Source organism: Pelmatolapia mariae, linkage group LG17 (genome assembly GCF_036321145.2).
Source record: "Pelmatolapia mariae isolate MD_Pm_ZW linkage group LG17, Pm_UMD_F_2, whole genome shotgun sequence".
NCBI classification, from domain to species: Eukaryota; Metazoa; Chordata; class Actinopteri; order Cichliformes; family Cichlidae; genus Pelmatolapia; species Pelmatolapia mariae.
Window position 1 is genome coordinate 39,413,142 of NC_086242.1, and position 22,902 is coordinate 39,436,043.

Here is a 22,902-nt window from a genome sequence, read left to right on the forward strand (position 1 = left end):
TATGACGACTGTGCGGTGGGTGATTCGAGGCTACAGTGGTGCTTTGACATCTGTAGCTCTGAGCTTCAGCTTTTCTTCTTCACCATGTTTGTCCCACAGATGCCTTTCATAAGAAAACAGACTTGCTGTGTCCAAGAAGCTCGTGTTTTAGCTCGGCACTAATCATCAGCATGTGTTTGTGCGTTAGATCCATGGAATTGATGAAGGCAGTGTTTTTACCTGATGACCCAGTATTACAAGTTTCAGCTTTCATCCATTATGATGCACTACCAAATGTTGTCAGGATAAGGATGTGTAGAAGCAGACATTACAAACCCTGCTGCATACTTGAAACTACTAAAATAAATAAATAAATCTCACACAGCTTTGGCTTTTGACAAAGTTTTTCTTTTTTTACTTTGCAGTACAGAAATCATTTGAGCCCCAAGATAATTTTTTCCTTCCTTTTTTAACAACAGTTGTTCAAAACCAGATATCACAAGGCTCCCATCAGTTCAATACTGCTGCAGTACACATTTGGTCCTTCTTAAGCAATTACATGTGTCATCAATCTGCTGTTAATGCTCGGGTCTTTGATTATTTTGGGTAATACAGGAACTAATACATTTTTCTCAGATGCATTATAGTAACTCAAAGTGTTGAAAACCGGTTCAGGAGGTTTATGTTGAGCTACAGTCGTGCCTGTGACATAACTTACAGTATGCTGTCTGGTTGCACAATCGGGATAAAACAAAGAAAAGAGAGCCTAGCCCATACACCACTAAAGCACTTTTACAAAACCGGACCATATGATGTGGATGCTGAGGTGCTGCCTCGCACGGCTCTCTGCTGTTACCGGCCTGAAAGTGCAGGAATCACCACATCCTGTGAGGAACACTCAGCTCAACACACCACAACTGAATACAGACACACGATGCCAAGCCACAACTCACAGAACCTGACACGAAAAGAATACCTGCATATACAAAATATCAGCCGGGTATATAGTGTACATCTTTTCCAGATACTATTGATTATGAATCGTTTCATTTGGCATCTTTGGACTATGCATCGTCTTAGCATGATGAATTAGAAAAATGTAGGGTATTAACTGTCTATTAGATATAACCAGTGTTTAGTGCAACACCCACCTGAATGATGTGAAGAAGCATAGCTCCCTCCCTGAACCCTATCCAACAAAACTATACCGCCTCTCTCTATGCATCATCAACTTCTTCAGTGGGCAAACTGTGTACTCGAGTAATCAGTCAGCCCACTGGTCTTTACTTTTTTGTGTAAGTTTTCTATTTTTTATAAGATTTCCGTTGTCTTTGATTATCAGAGTGTTGCAGGACTGGCTGCCTCTACGAATCATCGTCACCAAAGGTGTCTTTCTTCTTGCGCTCCATCTCAGCAAAGTCAAACTCTGAGCCTGTCATCCTCTTGTAGATGTCCTTGATGTCATCACAGGTGGTCTCAAAGTGAGTTGTTGCATCGTAGGACCGAGAGATGAAGATCTAGAGGGAAACAAAAGTCCAAGTGTTCCTTAATGTCACAGAGCAAACATAGTGAAATAACCAAAACAATCATCCAAACAAAGTAGAAGCAACAACAGAACAAAGTCTCCAAGAACTAAAAGAAAGTCCAATCAAAGCGCCCGAGATGTTCAACTGTAACTGTTCACCAGGTGGCAGTAAGAGCACGCAGGCAGTCTGTTCTTTCATGTCAACTACGCACACTACAAATCATTAGTTACAAAAGTATACAAAAAGTATCCTCCTTTTATTTCTGTGGTCACAGAGGAGCCTTCAATGGCTTTGTAAACCTGTGTGGGCGGAGCTGATCGAGCACATTTTGTGTACCTCGTGTAAAAACCTAGCATTAAAGCACAGAAACTGCAGTGCACACAGATATATGTCAGAACTTTGCAGTCATGTCCAGGACATTTAATAACAATATCTGCTGACTGATTTTTAGCCTTGTAGGCAGATTTACAACCTAAAGCTAACGACAGAAGGATAACATGCAGTTGTTGAAGACGTGCACTCTGACAAATCAGCTCAACTGCACAGAGATTAAACCAAGTCTGCCTTTATCATGTGATAAATACGGCCTGTAAGACAGCACGTGTGTTAGCCACTAAATCCATCTATAAGACACCAACGCTGTGTGCTTCATTAACTACATCGCTGACTTTAGCCATGTTAAATATGCCATTCAGATCAAAGCTGGAAACCTGCCTGACAAACAGACTTCAGCCCAGTCTGGATCTGACTTCAGTGCTGGAAAACCATTTTTTTTAATACTTCTAGTCTGGTTTAACTGTGACATTAACTCCCACTGTGTTAGCACTGAGAGATTAAAACACTCACAACAAAAAAACAGATCTCCACAAATTCAGAGATTGATATACTTGATGGGAAATACAGATGAAGATGAGGGATACGGACACAAGCATGAAAAATCCTGAAATGACATGTTTTTCCTCTGTGGGTATTTGGTAATAGTAGCAATACTGGGAAGTGTACGGTCGGAGGTCAAGTGCAATGAAACTGAAGAAAACACCAGCACATAGAAAAATGCTGTGAAAGCACACAAAACACGGTGGAAAAAGGCAAAAGGCAAAAACAAACTCAACAGAAGTGTTTCTGGCAGGGCTAACTTTCTGGTAGGTCACCGTGTCACGCTGAAGATGTCACTGTCAAGAACACAAACTGTGTAACAGTATAAACAATATTTCATCTTCATACCTGACTTTCAGTGCCAATGTCAGTGGGTGCATACTGGTCGCTAATGCTGACAAACTTCTGCTCGATGGGCTCCAGTAAGTCCAGGGCTGGCTTGATCTCCTTCTCTGGCTCACCCGTCTCCACTGTGGTGCTAACGATGGCGATGTATTTACCCTGCGCAGCCACATTGTGTGCAAAGGAGATCATACAAACATAGATGTCTGCAAAAGAAAAACTCAAGTTAGTGTCACATTCAGTGTTGTCATTTAGTGCCAGTGCTCAACTTTTTGATGTTAGACATTTTAAACCCTGCATCAGATCTGAGCCTTAACTAAAACCTGACGTGCACCTCGAGAACGTAACTACACATCGGGTGGATGCTTGGTGTGGAAGGTTGGGGTGTGGGGATGAAAGGATTTTCACTTACTACGCAAGTTAGGACGTTAAGGTCTGACTATACAAGTACACTATACAGCTGACGTCTTGTTGACAACTGAAAATTTGATCTTAAAGGCCTAAACATGAGGCTGACTGCTCACCGTGTTTCCTGTTGACCTGATTCTGGGGGATGATGATCTGGCACGAGTTCACGTCGCCAGTGTTGGCTATAGGATGACTCAGGATGCAGATGGCTCTGATCACCTGACCCACTTTGGTGACACGATCCATAATGTAGCTGGGGTCGCAGATCAGCTGCTTGCACCTTGCAATCTGTGATTTGCAAACATGTTCAAAAAGTTAAAGTAGTGAACAACACCAAAGAGCAACTGCAGGGACATTAAGATTGTAAAACGTCATTACATAGTTCAACTGGCCACCATAACTGTCACTGCGATTTCTCCATCAGAGCAACACATCACAGTCTTTGCAGATGCTGGTTCTAATACAGCGCTTTTCTACTCTTAAGGATAGGTGAACATAATAAAAGGAGGAACCAGTCTGGCAGTGCCTTCAGCACTACTGGTACCTGCGTTACTCACCTCCCCCTCAGACTTGACTCCCACCACCTTCCCATTCTCCATCACAATCTCTTCTATTGGCTTGTTCAGCATGTACGTCCCACCGTAGATGGCGCTAAGCCTGGAAATTGAGTCACAATTCAAGAGTCAAAACCACACCCAACCTCAAAATGTAACAACGTCCAGTTAAAGAAAACGTCCTCAAACAAAAAGCCCAACATATCAAGTTCCATGTGGATTATTAGTCATCGCAATATATTCTGAAGCAGCCTAACAGTCGTGCATTCAAAAAAAGTATTGAAAAAATATAAAGAGTTGTCTTCAAGTAAAAATGCTTATTTAAAAAATAAAATAACAATGAAAATGTTTAGTTTGAGTTTCCCCCTTAACTAAAGCTCACATGTAAACCAGCATCTCAGCTTTAACTCTACTTTTCTCATTTGGTCTCCTCACAGAGTTTGGTTTGCACACGTGCTCTGAATGAAGGACTTGACTGAGTGTCGTCACATTGGATGAGTTACAAAAGTATGTGACCGGGCAGTGTGCATACAATAACTACTGCAAAGACAAAGGAAAAGGCTGCGTATATTACAATGACCTCACCATAAAGATGAGAAAAGTTAGAGTAAAAACAAGTGCTCTGTTTAAATCTAGGACTGGTGAACTAGGATCTAATGGTCTGCCAAACTGCCAAATTAAAAACGTGGTGCCACCTGCTGTGCCAACCCCCCCTGTGAATAAGGGAGCAACTTATACTGTAGCTTATTAAATTTTCAAAACTCATTGTAGGAAGGTAAATGAAACCAAAACCTAAAAACAGTGTGACAACTTTGTTAGGGTAGATAGGGGACAATCAGACTACGAACCCTAAACCACAGTTAACATCTTTACGATGATTATTTTTGGTACAAACAAAATATTCATCACACGTGTCTAACAATGGAAAGTGTCCCTACCTGGCAAAGCCTTGTGGCAGTTCTCCCAGGCCGTACAGTGGGTACAGATATGGGCTCTTGCCATATCGGGCCAGAGACTCACTGTAAAGCTTTATCCTGTTGATTGCTTCCATGCAGGGTTGATCCAGGTAACTAAGGGCAGAACAATTAGAACAATCTAAATGCTACAAGCTGCACCGTTTCACAGCAGAGGCCATCATAATCATGTCCAATTAGAGACACTGTTAAGACAAAAGAAGGCTACTAACTCATCTGTACGGTAGAGGGCAAGGGAGTGACCGGTGAAGTCCATGACTTCCTGGCCCAGGTCAAACTTCTTGTATATTTCCCTCATCGTTGTCTTCTTTGGGTCGACACCCTCCATAGTCTTTGGGTCACTCTCATCAAAGTTGGCAACAAAGACCAGGAACTTTCTGAAGCGCCGCTTCTCAAACAGCCCCATCAGACCTTTGAGTGAGAACGAGTTTAGAAAAGGAGGAAATCCATAACTAGAGCAGGGTTGCAAAAACAAAACAACCTTCCACCAAACTGTTCAGTATTTAACTAGACTTACTGGATGCCAGGGCCTCAGTCTCCGTAGAGGGAACTTTATGGATTTTGGGCTTCTTGTACACAAAACTGCCTTCAATCACTTTGAAATCCAGGTAGCGAGTCACCTGTGTGATCAGCAGCATGCGGACCAGCTGACCTGCAACAAAGGAATACTTTCATTCATGGAAACGTTCATCGTTATCACTTCTAAGGGTCCTTTTAATCGTTGCCCAGTTATTATACTGTATCGTTTCTTGTCTACCAAAGATCAGGGAAACTATACCATTGGCCATGAGGAATTTAGGGACAAGGTCCACGTTCCAATCCCGGCCTTTTCCCATTGAGTCAGGAGGGCTTCCGGGAAGGTTGAAGCGCTTGTAGAGCTGTAGTGAGACACATAACATCTGACCCACAGGCAACAGCTTCCACTTTCACAGAGGCATCTTAATTTCCTACTTTCACAAAATGAAATATGCTAATTCTATCATCATCACCACCTCTGTTGGATAGAAGAGGAAAGTGTGGTGTTTAAGAACAAAATGTATCTATGTTAAAAGAAGCCGTTATCAGCCTTAAAATCCAAATGTTCATCCTAACTCCACATCACTGTGGTGAAACAACCAACTCAATCCAAAAGATAAATCAGAGATGTAAGAGGTCAACTTACGTCTTCAAGAGGTGTGATGGAGGCGCTATCACCTCCGTAGTAGGAGTTGCGATCCATGTGCAGAACCTTTTTCCCATTCACTGACATAATGCCTGATAAAATACATTCCTGTTGGGAGAGGCAAGTACAGAAGTTGAGTTAGACTCAAATCAACCGCAGAGTTCTTCATCTTGCTTTCCTCACACACGAGTTACAGGATATAATAATATAATAATGACAAAAAACACTAATAATAAAAATGATTTACTCAAGAGGAATAGCTGTATTTACCAGGGTCAGCTCAACTGCATGCAGAGGGTTAACCAATGGTTGCAGTGAAACATTACTTCATTGGTGGTTCAGAACTCAATTACTGCAGTCCAGCATGTGCTGTTATGTTTACACACATGCAGAAACACTAAGAGCTATACAGTTACACCAACAAATCTCTGTTTTTTTAAAACTGCAGCCAATTCTGCATATCAAGGAAATGAACTTTTGTCAGACAACATTAGATTTATGCCTTCATCCTGATGGTAACACATACCGTGCAAGTGTAACCTCCCTGATTCTGCAGCTAACCTTCTGCATGTCAGTTTTGCCTCCCATCACTTCCTGTCGGTCTCAATACTTTTAGCAACAGTCTGTAATGTGTGAAGTGACTCAGTAGGTCAGGTCGTCTACCATCACACTCGTCGGCTTAAACTGCAGCTTTTTTTTATTTAAAAAACAAAAAACAAAAGCAGTGTTTCTGTTACGGTTACTCACTACGTGACTCGGCCATTTGTACTTTACAATATCCCACATGTTACTGTTTCCATGACTTTCAATTTGCCACACTACCGACTTTGACCAAACAGTATAGCACGCATGTCTGACATGTTTGTGCAGAGCTGAGAGGATGAGTGCTGCTTCCACTGGGCTTCAGAGGGTTGGACATGATAAGAAGTGGAATTCCCACCCAAACTCAATAAGATTAGAGCTGAGGGCTTGTAGAAGTTAGCCAACAGTGTGAGCATCATGTGACTGTGGATTTTACTCTAAAACAAGTTGTTCTACTGAATGAAAGGTTAGGCTCAGGAGTATGTTTCTTACATAACAATCAAACTAAGGCAGCACTGACTGATGCCACCTAACGCTTACTGTCAACTCGTACAGCACCTGTGCCAGTACACACAATACTACAGCTTACTGGTAAACCACCTTTCTCATGAAAATATCCATTGCACAAAAACTAGCTGTTAAAAAAAACAGTTAAAAATACAAATAAACTGAACTAATATAAAGAATTTTCTTCTTCTTTCTATATTTTCTTCATAAAGAAAAAAAAATGGAAACAATGTTGCGCTTTAATTTAAAAAAATGATACAAAAACTGGATAAACAAAATGAAAATTGAAAATATGCAAAACTATAAACGCCCTGCTACTAACTCATTCACTCATCTCTGCATCATTTCTACAACACTGTCCACGTTTGTCCAAAGAAAGTCTCATTTGCTCCAGTGAAACTGGATCGTGACGACTGCTCAATGCTTCATGCAGACACACCAAATAAATAAAATAAAATATGTGGGCCAGAGTTGCTGTAATGTGGCACAGCCACGCCTCTGAGGAGACGTGACTGAAGCCAACCTGCTGCTGCCTATAAAAACTGCGACTTTGAGAGAGGCCCGGAGGACTGTCAGCGGCAGGATTCATGCTGACAGAGGGGAAAATCGTGCCAGTTCACTGTACCGTCAGGCAAAACATTACACCAACACAAAACAACACAAGCAGTGACAAAGTCCCAGTTCAATATTTAACACATGAAACCCACAAATATGAGAAGGGACGGGGTAGTCGGGGGCAACAAAGACTCCATCTGGATGGCTTTCTCAAACATCATAGTCACATGTCTCAAATATAACCTGACTTTTAATTTACTAATAATGTAAAGAAGTTAACTGAAGACCTACAAATGTACAAAGTTGGTATCAGTTGTGGATATATATGACTGATTTATGTCATGTGCTTTTCTTCATGTCATGTGACCGTTACTGAGCCTGCCAGCTGATAAAACAAGACAACAGTTTGAAGATTTGTTTCAGACATTTTTACTACAGAATTTAAAACCAATCTGATTACCTAGAAATGCAGATTAAGACAAAAATAATGCTATACTCTACAGTAATAAACTGCACTGTGCGGTTGACTTCAGCACTGTCATGGGCAGATTAAAGGTCTACATGCAAACATGTGATGGGCTTATAAAATGAGAATGTGCCACATCCACAGGATCTCTCCTTTACGACAGCATTTTACAGCAGCACATGCAGAGTGTAACGCATCTTCAAATTCTCAAACATCTACACACACCACTGACACCTACAACCTAACAAAACACTGGCCTGTTAGAGGACGTGTAAGGTCAGCAGTTTGTGACACTCAGCTTTTCAACCACAACCCACTTCATACTTCACCTTTGCTTTTTACATCAGACTTTTAGCAGAGAGCCTTGAATCTGGATTATATTTAAGGCTTTTCACCCATCAAGTCATCTCTGCTTTACGTTTGTTTAGCCACAAACTAACTGGTGCCTTTCAGTAAGTCCCTTTGTTGCTTCCTTTTTTGTTGAGTCAGTTTCCTGGTTTTGTATTCAGTAATTTTGTCTCGTCTACAGCGGTGTACTCCTCGCAGGAGAAGAGAATTCCTCCTCCTTTCCTAGCCTGAATTTCATCTTCTTGAGGGTCTTAGCCCGAACATTTCAGCCTGAGTATCTTGTATCAATACCATAACTTCTTCTGTATTACTTGACTCAGTAAGATTATCAGCAGTGCTTCAAATTCTCTTATTTTAACTTCTAAGCTACTTTTCATAAGTGGAGTCTTGTGTTGCATCATGCCTCTGCACTAAAGTTACCTGTAGTCATTATTGTGACTGAGTACTTTTACTGCACTTTTTTTAAGTATCAATCTTTCAAAAAAGTAAAGCACTTCTGCAAACACTGCAGATCCCTCCTACACATCAACTCAGATAGTTAATAGTGGGTTATTTAAAATGGAGAAATGGTTTACCTGACAATGGGAATAAAAACACTTTGCTGACCTCAAATTACAGAAACAAAAGTCTAGATAGTGACTATAAAAACGACTGACTAAGAGCAGTCACAGGTGTCACAGCTGGTTTATTTAACGTGTTCTTTGGTGTGTGGGGAGACGCTGACATGCCTCAAGATTAAAACTGTCTTCATTTTGCAGCAGATGACTTTTAAGCTGGTGGAATAATTTCGTGGTACTGCTACCTTTAGCAGCAATAGTTTTGCGGCATGTTCTGCAAATGACCGCACTGTGTTCTGCATCCTCCTCGTGAAATCCAAACGGCAGCGAGTCTCATTCCCTCGCTCGTCTGAAGCTCCCGCCATATTTTTCCCTATCTGGTGGTATATAAACACACATGCTCAGTGCAGTGGGCCACGGGGGGATTAATATTGCCAATTTATACATGACAGTTACATCGAGTACACTCGATATATCGCCCACCCCTAGTTTTAACTCTTGGTTTTGTCCTCTGGGCTCTGCACTGGTCACGTAACTGAAAAGAATGAATAGTGTCACTGAGTTTGTAACAGACTTCCTCCTATTGTATGAGGTTACTGTGCAGTTAATGGGATTTCCCATTTCGTCTTCAGCGCCCACCTAAAATGTTACTACACCTGAGATGTGAAGAGCATCTTTGCTACCAAGTCACTTGTATTTGTTCTTCTTTAGTTATTCACTCATTGGGAAGATAAATAAAAACACACGCACACATTTTAGCCTCAGGTAACACATGGTTTGCTTTGTGTGGAGGAGATGCCTGAGCCCCACCCACTGACCCACAGAGCAGCCAGGGACGGCTCGAGTGAATCGAAGGCAAAACATGCCCAACTTTTTATGCCCATCTGTTCAAATCTGCATATTCACTGTAAACTAATTGTTTATTTTATCTTGTGCTTTTTGTTTGTGCTGTTCTTGGTTGTCATTGTTCTATTATGTGTTTTACTCCATTGTTAAGTGTCCTTGAGTGCTTTTAAAAAACATTTATTATTATTATCATTATTATTATGCCTCAGTCTTTTCAACAAAACGCCTTTTAGTCATCTGTAGTCTAGATTCTCCATCCTTTATCACCATCTCAGATGATAACACACTGTTATGTTTAAACTATCAGGACTGCTGGTTTGATGAAGGGTTTTAATGTCAAACTATAAACTGTAAGAAAACCCACAAACTGGTGAGCATCAATTCATCCATTGATAGAAACACTGTCACTGGCTTAACTGGGCCAATCAACTTGTAGAGCTGTCACAACAATCTCTTTATACTTCTCAATAACTAAATGCTGTCCTACTCACATCTCCTGGCTGGAGTCTAAAAGCTGCTTACTCCAACTACCAGCCTCATAATGAGAACCGGGCCACACTTAGAGTTTGGCATCTTGTGCCAAGCCACTCTTCTAATGTGTGGTCAGTAGTGGACAGATGGCGAACCCCATCCCCCTGCCCCCCGCATAACAAACCTCCCAAAATCCAAGAAGGCCTGCCTAACAATTTCCATTTAAGACCTAGAGCACAGAGTACACTTCACAGTGACAGCTGTTACCGTGCACTTACAAATGTTTTAAGACTAATTGTTGTCATGTACAACACAACTATCCCTTTCTAATTGTTTCCTGCCTCTGGGGCAGATGAAGTTTCCTGGTGGCGAGGCTTGCACAGATTCCTGCATAACCTGCTCAGTTAGTAAACATAGCAACGCCTTTGTCTGTGTTGTAGCAGAAAAGGAGAAGGTGGCAGAATACAGAAGTGAAGTCATTTATTTGCAGACTGAACTACTTCCGTGTGAAACTACACTATGCCACCTCAGTCTTTAAGTCTGCAGTGGTTCTGAGTGGTTGGCCACCAGCTCTAACTAAACTGGCTCACAGACTTCTCGCAGTGTACTTTCAGTTCCTCAGCCTTGTTGGAACCACACCCAGAATTAGTCCGCCAAAGTTAACCCTCTGTGCGCCTGCTCTGCTGCCCAGCATGAAGTCCTGGGCTGAAGCAACTCAATGCTTGCTGTCAAAAACACGTCACTGTACAGCGACTCAACAAGGTGGTGACGACAATGGTACAAGCAGCACGTTGGCTTGTGATTAAGCCCCAAACTAACCACTGGTTTTCCGACATGTTTAAACAACAAAGTCAGGAAGTCTGTCCGAGGGAATCGTTTTATTTAAAAGTACGACCAGCAAAGAGAGTCCGTTGAAACAAAGCCTACACATCCCCAATCCCACACACTCCACTCGATACGTTAGTTTTTGGGGGGCGGCGGGTGTAAAAGTGAACTGAAAGTCGGACAGGATATATAACTTCAACCTGCTGGTGAAGTTTGCGACCGCGGTTACATTAACGTGTCCCAATGCGCCTCTATGCCAAATAGCTTCTCGTTTTATTAAACACGAGAACCTGCTGAGATTTCTTCATAGTGCTGTTCAGTTTGTAGCAGTTTAGTTGTACTGCCGCACAGAACAGCGCTGAAAGGACACTTCAACGAGCTCAACATAGCTACACTGCCATAGAACTGCTTCCAGCAGGCGAGCGGCGGTGGGAACAGTTTCGACCCCAAGAATAAATTCGATGACACCGCTACAACAGGACTGTACTCCGTCGTTAGCAGGCTAATAAAATAGCTTAATGTAGGTCAGCTAACGTTAACAGACTACTCATCCGTAATCTAATCTTATCTTGACTGAGAAAAGCTGCCTTAATTGGCGCTCAGTTTCTGCATATCCAGACAATGAACTGCGCTAATTAAACTCAAGCGGTACTACAATACCTATCAAGGATACAAAACAGTTTTAGCGTTTCAACTTATCTCGAGCGAGTTAACAGCTGCTATCGTTAATCTTTTTCAGACACTGAAAGCAGCTGCCGATAGCATGGAGCTAGTAGTTGGGGTTAGCGCCTTCATTTAGTTTCCATTGCTTAACACGTAAACGCTCACGCTCGGTTAGCGGCTAAGCTAGCTACTTAGCATTAACCCTGCTGATTAGGCCCCGTCTTCTCCAGCGTTAACCGCGATGTTAACAGGTTGCAAATCACGCCCACGCGTTGTATGTTTTTCTCTCTCACCGTAAGCCCGGTGCCCAGAACGATAACGTCGTATTCTTCATCCATTTTTTCCAAAAGTCTTTGCTCTTCCGCTCCGGAATATGAGGAAAGAAGAAAATGGAGATCTGCGGGGCTACAAGTGAAAAGGGGCTGCGGCTCAGCGTCAGGCGCCTTCGGGGCGGGGCTTCTCAGCCTGTCAGTCACTGCAGGAAGAGTCGTGAAGAAGCGTCGTACCGGGTACCTGTGTGGGCCAATGGTGTGGACGTACTGCTTCAAAGAGCACAGTGTTGCACCTGTGCATTACAGCCGGCAGCGATCAGGTAGGGTGACCAGATCCCGACAAAGTAGATATGGGCCAAACACTGTGTTGATGTGGGAAACTTTACCAGTGCCGGAAGGTAGTGTGACATATCCATAGCTAAAGAACAAGATCATTAACTGTTCTAATGCAATACGGCCAAATATATTTAAATGTGACTCACTCATTAAGCATAAAGTACAATAAGGATAAAATATGTACTTCTGGTCCATTGAGTTAGGCTTTATTATCGTCCCGTTTCCCATGTTTCTACACCAGTAGTTAATAGTAGCTGTTATTTGAGCCGGTGTTTTGTCTTGTAATCATAGGGTTCTAGCAGGAGTGCATCCATTGGTTTTATGCCTTACTTGTCAATTATAGCAATTGATTGCCAATTATTACAGACATTTGACACACGTACTGTGTCATTTCATTCGCTTGTGTGAAACTGAACAAAAAAACTACAGCAAACAAACGCTGTGGCTTCATTTTCTTTGTGATAGTTTCCATTACAGGCGCAAAAATTTACAGAACTTTTTAGTGAATTGCAACTTTGCCTGTTGAGCATAGCGCGGGCAACATGCTCAACTGCTGCAACAACATATATGCCTGACACACCTGTTTGGCAAACCCACTGACAAACAGAAAAGTCCCAAGTCCTACATCGGTGTGTGGACTGCTTTGAGCTCATATAGAGTCACCAAGACGAACATTTTTAAGTAGAAACAACAGGCAGCCAAGCAGATTGTCAAACAGTATCAAATGTAGTGGCCGACAATGAAAGCTGCATTTTTGTGTTGTGTCAGCGTTCCCAGGAACTGTCCTGGCAGGATGCAGAGTTTATCAGATAAAGTGAGATTACTGTTAGCATGACCAATCATGTCTAAACCTGCGTCTTTTAGCAAACACAAGGGTGACAGTTTTTATTGTAATCCACACAATCTGTGCAAAATGACTTGAATCACACTATTAGGCTTCAGCTTTTCTTTATTTCAATAAATTAAGAACTCAGTGTTTCAAGGATTGATTAGGGTCTGTGTGCCAGGTCACGTTCAAACACTTGCACTACGTCGGGTTTCCTGGCCAGCTGCCTGGCGGTTGTGCCGGACGCATCCTCAGAATCTTTGAGGCCGAGCTGCAGGAGCGTCCTGGCTGCGTCTGCGTGCTGCCCAATGCACGCCATGTGAAGAGCTGAGAGAAGAGAAACAGCAGTAAAAAACTGCTTCCCGTAATAACTGAGTTTTGGTGGTGACATTATCGCCATATGACAATGAAAAGACAAACTAACTCTGTTCCTATTTCCAAATCTGTTTCATTCACTGTGCCGATGATATTTCCTGTAAATGAGTTTTATGAGAGCCAACAGATGACTCTCCCATTTCAGAAGCTTGGTGCTGTTTCTGTAACACTGAAGATGTTACAGGTCACTATAGAGCACTGCGCTGATGAGCTGCAGTCTCTGCAGGTTCATTTTTCAGACTGAATGAATGCAAACGAGGGACGTGCACAGGTGTATGCAAAACACAGGAACAGATCTTTCTTTGTTTGATGTTAGTGACAAAAACAGAAGTAAAGCCGTCACAGACTTTCACCCAATATTAACTATGCAGCTTTCTTGTTATTTCAAAGAGTCCAACCAAAAGTTAATGGGCAGAAGCCTGTAAACTAAAAATGGTGGATTTTTCATGTTTCACTTGCTGCAGCGGTGCATGGCGTGGAAAATGATGCTTCATCCCTATAACCTGCTCCAGTGCAAGATGTGTACGAGATAAGAAATCAGTAGGTACGAGATTACCGCCTACTGACCAATCAGTTCTCTGGAATATAGCACCATCATTCCTGGAAGCTCCCACAGAACTCCATGCACGGACAGTAGGAAGGCCTAAGGTTTCTTAAAGTCTTCCCTGATGAGCATCGATAAGAATCGTGAAATAAAATTACTCAAAAAAACAAAACATTAATCTAAACATTCATTTCTGTCTTAATGACAGAGCTGCGACTCTGATCTGCTGCCTTTATTCCTCATGACATCAAACAGGCGAAACTTTATTAATAAAGTGGTGCAACATGTCAAAGCTCACACACTCACACTGCTGCTTTCAGCTTGTATTATGTGTTTAAACTCTTCATATGTTTCTATTATTTTCATTTAAAATCAGTTGCTCTGCTGCCTGTGGACCTGTCTCTGTTTGTCATATGCTGCAAACATCACCTCCTCCATGAAAACTTCACTCATCACCAGACTGATAAACGCAGCGTTCACATAACCAGCTGACGTCCATCACTGTGTACCAAGTATCCTGACTGTTGGTGTACGTGAAGCCAGAAAGATCATCTGTTATTTCCCCTCGTCACATGATCTGTATTATGTTTTCAAGTGGCTGAACAGAAACAGAGTATTTCAGCTGCAGAACACACGGCACACTGGACACTTTATGGATGTCATTGTTTGTTAAATAATCACAGATAATAATTATCTCTGATTAAGGTGCATGGTCAGAGAAAATAACTTTACATAAAGGCACTGAGAAGGTCATCCTACCGGTCCTTCCCTTTTTGTCCCGGGCATGAGGATCCGCTCCCAGCTCCACCAGTGTGTTTATAGTGGACGTGTGACCCTCCTGAAAGAGATGCATGTCAGTGTCAGTGTGACTCGGAGAAGGATCTGTAGCCCGTGCTTTGCCTCGAGGCTTTTGGTTTTATTCTCTTGTTATGTTTGGTATGTGAGTCTGAGAAAACTGTTCATTCACTCTTCATGGCTACAATCACAGACGACAACAGCTTCCAGTAATTCTTCTAATGAAGAGCACAGATATACAACAATCACATGTACAGTGCATATGTCCTTGTTGTAAATGAGTGACAGCTAAAAAAAAAAATGAAGCTATAAGCACCAGCCTGGCATCAGGTGTACAGAGAGGTGAGAATGAGGTGGATGCTTTTATGAACTAGATCCAGACGTTCCTGAAAGCTACCTGATTGTTTTAAATAAAGCAGTGTTAATTTCCACTCATCTTCAGGAATGGTCACTGCCTCTGGCAACTGCTATAGCAGAGGTTCCCAAAGTGTGGGGCCCGAAGAGCCATTGCAGGGGGGGGCGGTATGAAAAGCAAACACTTGGACACTGCTAGCATATTGGACAGGTTTTTGACGGGGTGCCCACACAAACGCAAAGCAGGAGATGAAGCATCGCTGAATACGTTTCCAAATCAACTTCATTTTAAGCCAAAGACTAGAAAATATGGTGAAGCATATCTGCCCTTTGGTTTCACCTGCACAAGTGACAAGGTAGGTCTCCCCTGCAGAATTGGTTTCGCTGCGTCGGGAGCAGCGCTGGGCTGTTCAAATCACGGACAAACAGTATCCCACATTCTTGATTTTTAGTTCACAAACACTTGTTGTAATGACTAACTACTCCTGACATTTTGGAGATGTTAGCTCTTTATACAGTAAAGTTACAGTGAGATACAAATAATATCAGGCTGATCCTGCCACCATTTGTTCAAATCACGGACAAACAGTATCCCACAGCTGTTTATGTTTTTTAACCCATTTTGCACAGGAATTGAAAAATGTATTGATAGCAATGTTGAATATTATTACACAGGAAAAAAACAACTACATGTAAAATAATCACACCGTGACGCCTCTGCCTTTCTAAATAGAGGGACAGTAACTGCGTGTGTGTGTAAGCCTGTAAAACCTGCAGACAGTCAGATTAACAGTATTTTGTCTCTATCTGCCATTCTGCAATTCATCTCATGTAAACAATAACGTGGCGCACAGCGTGACGTGAAAAAAGGCGCATACCTTTGACGTTGCGTGTCGAACTCTGTATTCCTCGTCCACACGGAAACGCAAAAAAGAAGTTTTAAAAAATCTCAGTTTCCGGTGATTCGAAACGCCGTTTACGTGTGGACGAAACAGCTGCGTTTTCAAAAATACCCGTGTAGGTGCGGACGCAGCGTAAAAGAGTTAGTAGTTTATTTTATTACTGTCTGTAATTTATTGCAGATTACTTGTATTTGCTTAATTGTTTACTAAATGTTTGAGGTGTGAAATAAACCGCAATGGAGCAAAATATGGGTGTGTGTGGTTGGAGGATGTGTTTGTGCGAGGGGGGGGGGGCAACATTTTTCTTGTAAAACAAAGGGGGGCCTAGCAAAAAAAGTTTGGGAACCACTGTGCTATAGGAACCTCACCTTAGTTCAAATAACAAAACAAACTGGTGTGATATATCAACTCTACAGACGTGTTTTATTTTCTTATCCCTCCAAATCCACGTGCATAATTCCAGACATGATGGCTACTGTAGGACAAACAAGCCACTGTTTGAGTGTAGTGAAGAGACGCTGTCAGTCCACTATTTACCTCCACTGTCGATATCTATGTCAGTGCTCTCCTTTTACAGTGATACTGATATCCTCAACTTTTCTAGTAAATATTAACCACTCCACACAACAACACAGCAAAATATCTGCAAACTTCTCAAGTCATCCCATCTTGGTCCCTTTCCTTACATTCCTACGCTGCCCGTTTATTTATTTATCTTTCCCAACCATTCCGAAACTTCCCACCAGACTGCTAAAGCAGACCAGAGGGAAATCCCTGCTCTGACCTTGGCAGCGTAATGCAGGGCGGTGAGCTGGATGCTGGTCGCCCTCTGGTTCACCTCTACATTCAAGTCCTTCACCAGAAACCGCAGAGCCTCATCCTGGCCAGTGACGGCTACCTGGTGCACTGGCTGAGCCCCGAGTATGTCAGCAGCTGCTGCAGATGCCTGTGGCACACACACACACACACACACACACACACACACACAGGTCAGGTGGAGACACTACATATAACTACGTCAGTGCAGAAACATTACTGCAGGGGAATGCTTTGCTCCACCTGGTGCTCGTCTAAAAGAAGCCTGGCCACAGAGATATGTCCATTCCTGATGGCGTCCATGAAAGGCGTGACTCCACAGCTGTCAGTGCTGTCAGGCGTGTAGCCACATCTGGAAAAACACCAGTAAATGTGAGGATCAGTCAGACAAAGTTATCTGTGAGCTGCGAATCAGCATCAGCAGGTGGAGCTGCATTTGTGCCAAAAGAAGTTGCATAAATTTAAGAGTGCAGAAAGTTTCAGTGTCATAAAAAACAACTTAAATTTTATAACATCTATCTATCCTTTGACTTCTGCATCACATTTAAATACATTTTTATACTGTGAATTTGTCATTTTAGGGCATTTTGAGTTCCATGGGCTATATATGTAAGAACTGCTGACAACTAAAGTCAGACAACATCCAGAGTTGACTGGATTTGGCGTTAAATATGCAGCAGAATTAGTCTCCATGTAAAATTTCAACATACCTGTCCAGCAAGATCTTAACCACCTCCTCACATCCATGCATTGCTGGATGAACAGAGAAAGTGTAAGTTATATAATTTCCCCTCACGTCACATCTCCACATACTGTAAGTACAGACACCTGCGGTGTGTAGTGGCGTCCTGCGTGTCCTGCTCTCCGTCCTCCAGACGTCTGGTGCAACAAGGAGCAGGTGCTGTATGACCACAGGGTCTCCCTCTCTGCAGGCGATGTGGAAGGAGTTCCAGCCGTCCTTGTTTCTCAGTGCGGGGTCGGCATCGTGGCAAAGCAGCTCCTGGATCACGTCCAGGTTCCTCCGAGTGCACGCCATCATCAGCGGAGTCCTGAGAGCAGAGACACAAATCTCCTCTGACAAACAAACTTACTGCAATTGGTGGATATATTCATACATTCTATGTGGAATATCTGTCACGTACTTACTAATAGAGCCACTAGGGGGCGTGGATAACCAGGGGAAATATGGAGTGAAGTTGGAAAGATAACAAATGTGCTGATACTGTCCTACTGACCTGTTTTTATTTGTTTCCTGCGCTACAATCATGGAACATATTATACAACGTGTAATATTTTCACATTTTAAAAGTAGCTTATGAAAAAAATAATATTACAATTTCTTTCATGTTGATTTTAAACGACCCTACTGAATACACTCCAAACGGAGCTCACAGATACAGTCTGAGCACCACTGTAGAACAGTCAGTGTTTAACAGGGTTGGACTGTATCGTGACTTTCACGTGTCAAATCTCAAGTAAAGTCTGAATTTGAAATAATGTACATTTAATTTGTAATAATTTGTAAACAACGTTGGTGAAGTCTGGAGAGGCCTCAGAACCATCTCGGGCCACAAACATCAGAACTCTCTGCCTGGGAGGGATGTGAGGTGGGCAAATGAACTGAATCATTTCTTCAACAGATTTGATTCAGCCATGAGGCAGTCTCCAACATCAGCTGCAGACTCACCCACCCCCACTGCTGCTGTTCCACCTCTGACACCTCAGATACTTCACACCTCCTCTATTCACCCTGCTCACTCCTCCCCACCCCCAACAACAGCATCCAATACACAATCAACACAAGGCTCCAGACTGTCTCTCTCAACCACCCAGGTTAGGAGGGAACTGAGGAGGATTAAAGCCAAGAAGGCAGCAGGTCCAGATGGCATCAGCTCGAGGGTCGTCAGGTCCTGCGCGGATCAACTGTGTGGTGTGATGGAGCACCTCTTCAACCTGAGCCTGAGGCTGGGAAGAGTCCCACAGCTCTGGAAAACCGCCTGTGTTGTACCAGTGCCAAAGACTTCACGCCCCAAGGACCTCAACAGCTACAGGCCGGTGGCTCTGACATCCCACCTGATGAAGACCCTGGAGCGGCTGGTCCTGGCTCAGCTTCGGCGCCTTGTGAGCTCATCACTGGACCCACTTCAGTTTGCCTACCAGCCTGGCATTGGAGCGGATGATGCCGTCATTCACCTCCTACATCGCTCCCTCGCTCACCTGGAGACCGCTGGAAGCACTGTGAGAATCATGTTCTTTGATTTCTCCAGTGCTTTCAACACTATTCTTCCCTCGGTTCTGAAGGACAAGCTGGAGAACTCTGGAGTGGACCATCACCTCACTACCTGGATTTTGGACTACCTCACCGACCGACCACAGTATGTGAGGACTCAGGGCTGTGTGTCGGACAGGGTCGTCTGCAGTACGGGGGCCCCACAGGGAACGGTTCTGGCTCCGTTCCTCTTCACCATCTACACTGCAGACTTCTCCCACAACTCCACCCAGTGCTTCCTGCAGAAGTTCTCTGATGACTCTGCTATAGTCGGCCTCATCACTGATGGGGACGACAAGGAGTACAGAGGACTGACTCAGGACTTTGTGGACTGGTGCCAGCTGAACTACCTCCAGATCAATGCCAGTAAAACCAAGGAGCTGGTGGTAGACTTCCGCAGGCACAAACATCCTCCACTGCAACCACTGAACATCCAAGGTATGGACATTGAGGCTGTGGACAGCTACAGGTACCTTGGTGTTCATCTGAACAGCAAACTGGACTGGACTCATAACTCAGACGCCCTCTACAGGAAAGGGCAGAGCAGACTGTACCTGCTGCGGAGACTCAGGTCGTTTGGAGTGGAGGGCCCACTCCTGAAGACCTTCTATGACTCTGTGGTGGCCTCAGCCATCTTTTACGGTGTGGTCTGCTGGGGTGGCAGCATCTCTGCTGGGGACAGGAAGAGACTGAACAGGCTGATCCGAAGGGCCAGCTCTGTTCTAGGATGCCCTCTGGACCCAGTGGAGGTGGTGAGTGACAGGAGAATGGTGGCTAAGCTGTCATCCCTGTTGGACAACATCTCCCACCCCATGCATGAGACTGTGACAGCACTGAGCAGCTCCTTCAGTGGGAGACTGCGGCACCCACGGTGTGGGACGGAGAGATTTCGCAGGTCTTTCCTCCCCACTGCTGTCAGACTCCACAACAAAGACTTTAACTGATCAAACACACACATCCACACATGTGCAATAACACTAAGTGCAATAATCTTTTCTGGCATCGTTGTATTTTTACTCAGTTGTATATAGCATTTGTATTCTATTTTTATCTTATTGTATATTTTATTCTATTTTATTCTAGTGTATATAGTATTCTATTTTATTCTATTCTGTACAGTTGTGTACTGTATTTATTCTTATTTTATTTTATTCTAATTTTTGCTTCATAACTTTTGCACTGTCCACTTCCTGCTGTGACAAAACAAATTTCCCACGTGTGGGACTAATAAAGGTTATCTTATCTTATCTTAATAACTTATTGTATTGTCGGCTATCTTTACCAATAAGCCCCTTCGATTTCCAACTAGAAACACAAATTTATTGAAGTATATTAAAGAAAAGTAAAGTAGCTCCTTTAGGTATATTTAGCTAATATTACGCCATTTGTTTATAGTTATACTGTTCTGTCGAGTTAAAAAAAATGTCACTCCTTCGAGCCGGATTTGAACCAGCGACCTAAGGATGTCAGCGATGAGCCTCTACAGTCCTCCGCTCTACCAACTGAGCTATCGAAGGGCGATAACCCCTCCCACAGCGAGGCCAGGTTTAAAGTGAACCCGGGAAAGATGGCGCTGACTTCTTCCTCCTTCCTTTTACAGTAGGGTTACAGTAATGTAGTAACACGTGAACAGGTTCTTTCTCACCAGTCAGCCTTCTTCAGACTGTCCACTTTGGCGCCTTCTTGGAGCAGGTAGCTAACACAGTCCTTGTGGCTCATGGAGGCAGCTTCGTGCAGCGGCCTCTTGTAGTCGTTGTTGTACACCTCTACATCCAAGCCAACCCTCTTTATCAGGTACTTTACAATGTCCAAGTGTCCATGCCTTGCGGCGTAGTGCAGCAAGGTGTCTCCCGACTTGCCGAAATGTTTGCTACTGACAGTTTGCGCCGCAGTCGAGCCGCCTAATGTTATGTGTTTCTCCAGCGCGGCTAACTGTCCGTCCTGAGTGAGCTTCACTAGCAGCTTCAAAGTGTTTTCATCCATGCTGCGTGGAAGTTAAATGCTGGAGCAGAAACTGGCCTACGGGCCAAAATGAGAAGAGTTACTCTGAAGTGTTGAAGAACACGCGCTGGCCTGTTTACCAGCGCGATTCCTGGTTGAGCTGCTTAAAATCACGTGGCCAACCATGACCTAACCCTGTACCTCTGAAACCGACATAAGCACGCAAGCGTTTGGTTTTTTACGTACTTATATCTTGATCAAAATTCTAAATATTATTATGAGCACTAATAGATTTTTTTTTTTTGCAATTTTAGATTAAAATGACCTGAATTATACAGTGTGCACACATTGATACAATTTGATGAGAAACCTTTTATATAACAGTCAAAACAAGGTTAGAATGCCGTTACTTGGATTAGGAAAGAAAGAACATCATGGCTAAACTTCGTTGCCCTTATAGGAGGGCGTGGCCATGTGAATTGTGGGAGATGTAGTTGTTGTAGCAACGTGATTTGGCTCTCTGAACTTTAGAGAGTTCACGTTGCAAATCACTTTGCTCTTTACATTAAAGACAATTTTGGTCGTTTAGAGTCTAAACAACCAAAATTGTCTTTAATGTAGTTAAATAATAAAGAAAATTTAGGTTAATAAATGCTTACTGGCATAATGTTAACACATCTCATGAGGGTAATTATCACAGACTTTCTTTTTCTCTCTCACAAAATACCAAAAGTGGATCAGATATTGCCATCACTGGTCTTTTAAACGAGATAATCCAGCATCTGGCTAACAAGAAGAAGACCAACAAGACGAGTCACATCTGGAGGAAAAGGTGGGGGGAGAGAAAAGCGGGTGAGTCTCAGTCCTCAGAGGTTTTACAACACGGACCATCAGCTCCACGAATGGGACTAGCTGTAGCCTCCACGCTGTTCTTGCTGGTGAGTGTGTTTCAGACATTTGACTTTGTACTGCACTTTAAAACAAATGATGGCTCTCGTATCAAAGCAGCACTGACACACCTTCATGCTTCGCCATCTAAAAGAGCTTTTTTTCTTCTTTTTTGTTCTACAGATAGTTTTATGTCTGTTATGGTTGCATGATGTTGTAATGTGTAAGGGTTTTATTAAACAATAGAACTTTTTGTCATTTTACACTAACGTGCTCTGCTTAAAGATTTCCATCTTCAGCTCTCAGTGCTCGGTGAAAGCGTCTGTTTCAGTGGGATCTGTTACTTCTCTGCATTAATGGGTCTTTTTGGACAGAGGACAAACACGCCCCCCCTCCCCCATACTGAGAATGTTACAGACCTTCTCACAAATGGAAAAGTGAACTGTTTTCAGAGTGATGGTTTCTGCACCATCACACTCACACATTCACACACCGTGAGGACCTTGTGCTGATGATGAAAAAGTGGTTTTCTAAATATAATATCACTCACTTGTTAAACTATTTTGTGGCACTGGTATAAACTGACACTGACAATGTGAAACTGCACTGAGATGCATTAAGAGGACATATTACATACAAGAATACTAAAGTGTAACTTCTGTAAATGATGAGTTGTTCAAATGCAGCCCAGCAGTGTTGGGCAGCTCTGCTCTTTCCAGCTAAAGCTAAGCAGTTCCAGATGTTTCTGAATTCTCTGAAGAGCAGCAAATAAACCAGAAACAAATGCAGGACACAAACTGCAAGTCCTGTTGTATTTCAGCTGACAGCAGATCTGGTGAAAGGCTGCAGAGTAGGCGTCATTATGAGCTAATCAAGCTGCCATCCTCTCAGGGCAGATTTTACATTTTAAACTTAAAGCATAATTAATGGGGTGTTAATAAGA

At 43.0% G+C, this 22,902-nt stretch overlaps 2 protein-coding genes and 1 non-coding gene across 3 annotated transcripts; all 3 read right to left on the reverse strand.

Annotated features, from left to right (window-relative positions):
- Positions 1–365: 365 nt before the first annotated feature.
- On the reverse strand, positions 366–12,108 carry gdi2 (GDP dissociation inhibitor 2). The gene is made up of 10 exons (XM_063500744.1): positions 11,935–12,108; positions 5,822–5,929; positions 5,438–5,537; positions 5,177–5,311; positions 4,872–5,070; positions 4,624–4,755; positions 3,689–3,788; positions 3,248–3,419; positions 2,730–2,929; positions 366–1,496 (listed from the first exon to the last, which is right to left on the reverse strand). The coding sequence occupies exons 1-10, from the start codon at positions 11,977–11,979 to the stop codon at positions 1,344–1,346; spliced, it is 1,344 nt and encodes a 447-aa protein (XP_063356814.1). The 5' UTR covers positions 11,980–12,108; the 3' UTR covers positions 366–1,343.
- A 1,072-nt stretch (positions 12,109–13,180) lies between these two features.
- On the reverse strand, positions 13,181–21,261 carry ankrd16 (ankyrin repeat domain 16). Its single transcript, XM_063500746.1, has 7 exons — positions 20,776–21,261; positions 17,690–17,910; positions 17,572–17,614; positions 17,105–17,213; positions 16,830–16,991; positions 14,754–14,832; positions 13,181–13,402 (listed from the first exon to the last, which is right to left on the reverse strand). Exons 1-7 carry the CDS (start codon positions 21,111–21,113, stop codon positions 13,239–13,241), a joined length of 1,116 nt encoding a protein of 371 aa, XP_063356816.1. The 5' UTR covers positions 21,114–21,261; the 3' UTR covers positions 13,181–13,238.
- trnay-gua (transfer RNA tyrosine (anticodon GUA)) lies at positions 20,560–20,647 on the reverse strand. Its single transcript is given in 2 exon segments — positions 20,560–20,595; positions 20,611–20,647. It is a non-coding gene; the product is annotated as a tRNA-Tyr (tRNA).
- Positions 21,262–22,902: the final 1,641 nt, after the last annotated feature.

Coding starts and splice junctions, on each gene's coding strand:
- gdi2 (XM_063500744.1), bottom strand. CDS start 11,979: ATGGATGAAGAATACGACGTTATCGTTCTGGGCACCGGGCTTACG. Junction 5,538..5,821: donor CCATCACACCTCTTGAAGAC/GTAAGTTGACCT, acceptor GTCTCACTACAG/CTCTACAAGCGCTTCAACCT. Junction 1,497..2,729: donor ACATTGGCACTGAAAGTCAG/GTATGAAGATGA, acceptor GTTTCCCTCTAG/ATCTTCATCTCTCGGTCCTA.
- ankrd16 (XM_063500746.1), bottom strand. CDS start 21,113: ATGGATGAAAACACTTTGAAGCTGCTAGTGAAGCTCACTCAGGACGGA. Junction 17,214..17,571: donor GTTAAGATCTTGCTGGACAG/GTATGTTGAAAT, acceptor GTGTTTTTCCAG/ATGTGGCTACACGCCTGACA. Junction 16,992..17,104: donor TTCTTTTAGACGAGCACCAG/GTGGAGCAAAGC, acceptor TGTGTGCCACAG/GCATCTGCAGCAGCTGCTGA.